This window comes from Oenanthe melanoleuca, chromosome 6 (genome assembly GCF_029582105.1).
Source record: "Oenanthe melanoleuca isolate GR-GAL-2019-014 chromosome 6, OMel1.0, whole genome shotgun sequence".
NCBI classification, from domain to species: domain Eukaryota; kingdom Metazoa; phylum Chordata; class Aves; order Passeriformes; family Muscicapidae; genus Oenanthe; species Oenanthe melanoleuca.
The window spans coordinates 3,082,478-3,089,330 of NC_079340.1; the positions used below are offsets into that span (position 1 = coordinate 3,082,478).

At 59.4% G+C, this 6,853-nt stretch overlaps 1 protein-coding gene across 2 annotated transcripts in view; it reads left to right on the forward strand.

Moving 5' to 3' along the window:
* The window catches only part of DDIT4 (DNA damage inducible transcript 4), a 49,764-nt gene extending 43,651 nt beyond the window's left edge, over positions 1-6,113 (forward strand). The window contains exons 2-3 of one of the 2 annotated variants that reach the window (XM_056495608.1): positions 4,825-4,945; positions 5,094-6,113. In XM_056495608.1, the coding sequence (XP_056351583.1) occupies positions 4,849-4,945; positions 5,094-5,575 (579 nt within the window). In that variant the 5' untranslated portion in view covers positions 4,825-4,848 and the 3' untranslated portion in view covers positions 5,576-6,113. Of the gene's footprint in view, positions 1-4,754; positions 4,946-5,093 lie in introns of those variants that run through there. The other variant, XM_056495607.1, reaches the window with a different exon arrangement.
* Positions 6,114-6,853: the final 740 nt, after the last annotated feature.

Here is a 6,853-nt window from a genome sequence, read left to right on the forward strand (position 1 = left end):
TCGGCTGTTTGGGAGCTAAGGAGGTTTAGTGAAGCTCAGAGACAGATTGACTGTCATGATGGTAGACTGGAGTTCAATGTGAGAGGAACCACACCATGCTCAAAAGTGGCTTGATTTAAGACAGATTTTAATCTTGGTTTAATCCAGCCAGAGGAGAAGACCCTGGTTTAAAACCATCCATTTTAATCATCTTGTTTTTCGGTTGTACTTCACTTCTGTTCTTGGAGGGAACTGGATTTCCATGTTCTGGCGTAACCATTTCAACATGTTGATTTTCCATGGATGAGAGCCTTCGCCCCACGGCTCTGCTGGCCAGCAGGGGGTAGGAGCAGCACCGTATGCAAGCAATTATTTGATTTACTGCTCCAGATGCCTAATTTTTCCATTTTCAACATCTTACTTACGAGATGATTGTATTTTTCACTCACTATTTCAGCCCAGCCACATCTGCATTGAAACAGATTAACTGGGATCCATTCCCATTTTAGATCACCAGCAATTAGCTAAAACTGAGGGGGAGAAGTGTGCAGCCACCTTCTGTGTTTGTTGCTGCTAATAAATCAGTGCCAGTGGCAGAGTCAGCTGGGGGCAATCCGGAGCCCCACGCTGCAGGTGAAGCCGCGATTCCAGCTCCGTGGAAATTCACCGGAGCAGGGCAGGGGCGTTCTCACGTAGGGCTGTGGCTCCGTGAGACTGTCCCACGCTGGCCGCCCCGGCCCCGGCCCCAGCCCGGAAAACCTCCTCCCCAGCCTTGGATTGCTGCCAGGCCCAGCTCTGCGGGGGCCTCCTGCACAGTCAGCGGCTCTCCAAACGTGACGGCAGGCGGGATTCAAACTCCATCCCAGATGGGAAAGGAGGGAGCGCTTCAGCCCTCCACTTTTTTGTTTGCTTGCTGGCATCTATTTTTAATCCTTCTTATTCCAGCCACCTAAACCACCTTGGCCAAAGCTGCCAAAAATGCTCACCCCATATCATTGTGGGGGGCAGCAGATCCCCCAAATCCCCTCACTCACACCTGATCCCCCCTACTCGCTGACCCAGCACAGTCAGGCACAGAAAGAGCTTTTCCTTTTCACTGGTCAACTTGGGAAACTTTTCCACCCTGCCCTCCTGGGATGCCAGGGGCTCGGTGCCTGCAGCTCTGCCTAGGGGAGGCAGTGCCCAAACATTGCCCAGATTTCTGCATCCAGATCCAAAACACAGCGGAGCTGAGATTGATCCCCCTCTCCCTCCTCCCATTCCTTGTTTTCCAGCAGTTTCTTGTGCTGGGACAGAGCAGGAGCAGGGAACGTCCCCAGCCAGCTCCGTGCTGTACATGGTGTGTTTGTATGTGTGCCCAGCACCAAAATAGACACATGTGTGAGAGCCATTGAGAGGAAGTGAAAAGTTCACCCTGTACAGTACTACGAATGCAAAAACATGTTGTTGGCCGTTCCCTCCTCCCACTCAGTAAACACTTTATGTAAGGGCAGGGAGAACTGGAGGGATCCATATGGGCAAAAACCTTCCAGGCTCCCCCTTCTCCAAACCCAGGGTTTCCCTGGCAGCTGGAAATTCCAAAGCCAACCTATTTCCTGCCTTGCAGATCAGTGGGGCTGTTCTGCTGGATATGGATATGTTAGATTGGGGTGTGGAAGCCCCTTGTCCCGGGGGTCCCGGGAGCTCGGAGTCCGCAGCAGGGGGAAAGAAGGGAGCTGCCAGAAAAAGTTGATGCGGGGAGGGGAGGGGAAATAAAAAAAAAAAAAAAAAAAAAAAAAAAAAAAAAAAAAAAAAAAAAAAAAAAGCCGAACAAAGAGCCTCGTTCAGGGCTTGGTGGTTGGTTTTCCTGTGGGTGCTCGCAGCAGAACGTTATGTACCGGCACAAGCCCCGCTCACACCTCCCCTCCCCGGCTCCTCTCGCCGCTGGCCGCGGCCCCAAACGCCGGCCACGGCGCCAAGGCACGCGCTCGCCTCGCTGCCCGGGCACCTCTCCCAGCAGCGAGGATGCAGCACCCCCAGAAACACCCTCTGCCTTCTTTTCCCCCCGAAACACCCAAGGGGAGATGAGTTTCACAGCCCCACGCCCTACGGTGCCGACCCAGCGCTCAACTTTTTGCAGCATCTCGGCTGCCAAAACCTGTCCGCCGCCCTGCTGGATGCACGTTCCTTGTTCTCCGCCCGGCTCCTGCAGCTGCTTGTCCCAGGGGCGAGAGACGGGCCCGCGAGGTTTTTTGGCTGTGGCACAGACCTGCCCGGCCAGCGGCACGCCGGGACCTGCCGCCGCGTCCCACGCAGCCTGGCAGAGCTCGGGACACGCAGGGTCACCTCCCGTGTGCCTGTCACCCCCAGCCACAACCAGGGTGTGAAGGACACACACCCCACCAGGGACTCAGGGGGCACAGTGAAAACCATGGTCTCTGCCACCCGTGTTTGTGCCAACCCAGGGTGCAAATTTACCTAAGAACAACTTTTTGGGGAAAAACCGTGAAGCCAGGGCCCCCTCCGTAGCAGCAGCCCGTGGGGCAGGAATTTGCTCCCCACCATACAGGGGGCACAGTTTGCGCCCGACGTGAGCCAGAGCACTCGCTGAGCCTCTCAGTACATCTCCTCCCTTCCTCCTCTTCCTCCTCCTCCTCCTTCTTCCCAGCCCCTCCCCCTGCAGCCTGCAAAAGCGCTGAGCTCAGCATATCCCGGGCAGGGGCCCAGCCAAGGACCCTCCCCAATGCCAGCCGCTCCCCCCGCCGGCTCCTGCTTAACCCTTTGCAAAGCCGGGCTGGAAGTCAGAACGATCGAGTAAATCCCATCACAGAGACGGGAACAGGCTGTCCAGAAAGCCTTGATCTGTCTGCTCTCCCAGGAAGGACAGCAGGTCAGAGGCAAAGACACGCTGCTCGTCCACAAAAACCACTCTGGGTTCACTACCAGCAGCAGGACCAGGGGAGGGGAAGTGCAGGGATTACCAGCACTGGAGCTTAAACTTTACTTTCCAGCCCAAAGCCATTCCTAGAGGCCCTGCTGCAGAGGAGCAGCCTGGATCTCAGCTTCTTTAGGGAAGCAGAAGGAGCTGCCAGCCCCACATTTTCTCCCTTCCCCTCCCAGCTGGATTATTTTATTGCACGGATCAAAAAATTACATTTCCCTTTAAAACTTGCCATCACACCAGAGCTGCTTGCTCTGCTGCCTACCAGGAGATGTTATGGCAAAGAAAGAAAAATATTTATGCTTGGCTCCAGAATTCCAGCTTATTTTTAGCAAGGCGCCTTCCCTGTGGTCCTTTACCTCTTTTTTGTTTGTTTGCTGCTCTCCCCCCTGTTTTGACCCCCCAAACCAGCAGATCCTCATCTATTTTCAGCCTCGTACCAATGACTCGGTGGCTGTGGGGAGAAACAACCCACGAGGTACATTTTGTGAAAAACAGGATCCCAAGCACCATCCAGCTGAGCGTGCAAATATCGGGGTGTATTTTTAACAGCTGGGGTTGGGGCATTGTTCATTTTTTTTTGTCCCAAAAAGCCAAGGAGCAGCTCTGCAAGCTGCAAGCTCAAGCCAGGACTTGTTCCCAACTCCCCACACATCTCTGCTCTCTGGGATGCTACCCACTCCCCCAGCCTGGACTTCCACGCCCAAAAAGCTGAAGGATTCAAGCTCTGACCCCTAAAAAGCAGTGGTGGTGGTGATGCTGGTGGGGTGCCCAGACCCTCTGCCCATTGTCACAGCAGTGAGTGGGGACCCTGCCCCTCGCTCTTGGCGCTGCACCGCGTTTATCACCCGGCTCTTATCAATCTCGGCTGGGGAAGGACAGGAGCTGAGATAGGTCCCGGGGTGGCTGCGGGCTGTGCTCAGCCCCTCCGATAAAGCCGCAGGCAGCGCAGCGGGAGGACAAACAAAGCCCTTTATCTGCAGTCGGGCTCCTAGCGCTCCTCGGGGTCTGCCTTTGGGAAGGTCACGTACGCGGGGAGCGGCTGCGGGGGACAGCAGAGCGGGGGCTCGGGCGTGTCCCGCCCGTTTTTGGGGACACCAGGGATGGGGGCAGATGGAGGTGACCCCAGCCTGGCACTGACAGAACCCTATCCCAGCCTGGCCCTGCGCCCCCTGATCTGCAATGAGTTCCACCATCCCTCACCGCCTGAACAAGCGGGACAGGGACAGCGAGCGGGACACCGGGATCGTGATCGGGCTCCCGGCTCGGTTCGTGCCTGGAGCGGGGCAGCAGGATCCGGCCCCATCCCATGGCAGGGCAGCGGGATCCGGCCCCATCCCACACCAGGGCAGCAGGATCGGGCCCTATCCCACACCAGGGCAGCGGGATCCGGCCCCATCCCACGGCAGGGCAGCGGGATCCGGCCCCATCCCACACCAGGGCAGCAGGATCGGGCCCTATCCCACACCAGGGCAGCGGGATGCGGCCGTGCCGGTGCAAACAGCCCCTGGGGGACGAGGCGGATCAAGGCCTACCCCATAGGGGAGCCCCCATTGCTTTCCCAGCCCAGGGAGGCTTCGGGGGCCGCGGGGACACGGCGGGTGTCCCCTTCCCCACCGGGAATGCGTGTGCCCGAGCGATGGGCTGGCCCCCACCGCGGGGTCCGGGGGTGCTGGCCCGGCCCGGCCCGGCCCGGCCCTGACGCAACCCCCGGTCCCGTTTGCAGCGCCCGGGCCTGAGGGAGAGGGGCGTGGCCCCAGGAGGGGGCGTGGCCTCCCCGCTGTCACCGGGCAGGAGAGACGCCGCGGACGTGCCCCGCGCTCCCATTGGCGGACGCGGGGAGGGGGGCGTGGCCCGGCGTGCCGCGCCTATATAAGGGCGGGGCACCGGCGGTGCGGGCAGAGCGGCGGCGGACCCGGGGCCGTGTCGGTGCTGCTGTATCCGGAGCCATGCCCGGGCTGTGGGAGCGGCTGGCGGGCGGCGAGCGGGGCCGCCTGGAGACCTCCGACTGCGAGTCTCTGGGCAGCGCCTCCGGCTCGGAGGGAGGTGAGTGCGGGGATGGATCGGGGTCCCTTAGGCGGAGGGAGGGCGGTGCTGTGCCAATTAACACCCGCACACCCCCGGTGTGTCCCAGAACCACCTCCGGGATCGCTGTCTCAGCGCCCGTAGCTGACCCGCCCGTGTCTCCCCGCAGATGCCGAGTACGCCGAGGGTGTCTCTCTGCCGGACATGGACCTGGAGCTGCTGCACGACCCCGAGGACGAGCAGCTGTGCGCCAGCCTGCTGGACGTGGTGCAGGCGGCGCTGGGCCGGGCCCCGCTGGGCTCCCGGCGCTGCTGGCGGCTGCTGATGCCGGCGCAGCTGCAGGCGCAGGTGCGGGCGGAGCTGCTGCGCCTGGCGTGCAGCGAGCCCTGCGGGCTGCGCGGGGCCCTGCTGGACCTGTGCGTGGAGCACGGCAAGGCTTGCCACGACGTGGGGCGCATCGCCGCCGACCCCGCCGTGGTGCCCACCTTCCAGCTCACCCTGGTGCTGCGGCTGGACTCGCGCCTCTGGCCCAAGATCCAGGGACTCTTCGCCTCCGGGCCGGCGTTCGCGCCGCTGAAGCTGAGCACGGGCTTCAGGGTGATGAAGAAGAAGCTGTACAGCTCCGAGCAGCTGCTGATCGAGGAGTGCTGATGGAGGAGCAGCCGCTTTCCCAAGCGCTTCGGAAGAGCCGGGCAGAGCGTGTGGCGGCTCCTGGCAGCCGCTGTAGTTTAGGTTAGGCTGGAGTAGGGCTGTAGGTGGAAGTAGTTGGGGCAGGCTGAGCCCCGGTGCCGGGATTTCCCGGCGTGGAGCAGCCGGGAGCCGGCGGAGGTGGCTTCACGCCCTCGCTGATGGCGGGATGCTCCCGGAGGCGGCAGCGGGGCTGCCGGAGGGGCGCCGCTCTCCTGATGGCCGATCAATCATGGGGCTGTTTTTTCTGTTTTTTGTAAACCAGGATTGTAATCAATGGGGTCTCAGGGGGAGGGGGTCTGGAGCAAAGGCAGAGCCCGCTGGAATTGTCTTTGCTCACGAGAGGGGCCGGAGGGCAGGACCCCTGGCCCTGACACGCTGGGGGCACTTCGTTGGTTACAGTTTACACTCATACACTTGATGTTCAAGTGCGAGAATTCCTATGCAATCGTTGTCGGGTGGTTTTTTTTACTTTTCTAATAAAACTTGTCTTGATTGATAACCTGCCGTCTCCCTGTTGTCACCTCTGCTCGGGGCAGGGAGGGGTGGGGGGATGATGCAACCATTGGTCTGAAATTCCCTGCTGGCACCCTCGGGATGCCTTTCCCTGCGGTGGCAGCTGCATGTTTTGGGGATGCTGGGGAATCCCACGGGGCTGTGACTCAGGGGGGCTGAGTCAGGCTCCTGAGCTTGTTTGTGCACCCCAAAAACCTGCGAGGGGATGCTGCTCCACGGTGGGGAATTGGGGCAGAAACCCAGGAGAAAGGGCTCTAAAATTGAGGGAGAGGAGGGTCACACCTGCAGGGGGGGCACGACCCAGCCCCAAACACACTCTGCAACACCGAGGCCAATTACCCAAACCTGCAATTAGAGGCCTCGGGGAAGAGGCTTTCACTCAGGGATAATTAAGCTGCTTGGCAAACGAGCAGCCCGTGGAAGGTGTGGGGGGATAAAACCAGTCTGAAAAGCCATTTCCATTCACATGTGAGCTTGTTCTGGCTCAGCCTTGGGTTGGTTGATTCTTTTTTTTTTTTCTTTTTAAATATCCTTGTGGACAGACAAACAGTAACTTTTTAATGAGAATTTTCACCATTAAAACTTTGATTTTGACACAAGTGACCCAGAACTGGAGTGGTGGGAGCAGAGATTGCTCACTGGTGTAAGTATCCTGTCAGGGCAATGCTGGAAATGCACCTTTACACACACACACACACATCCTGCAAAGAGTGGAGATTTCCCCTA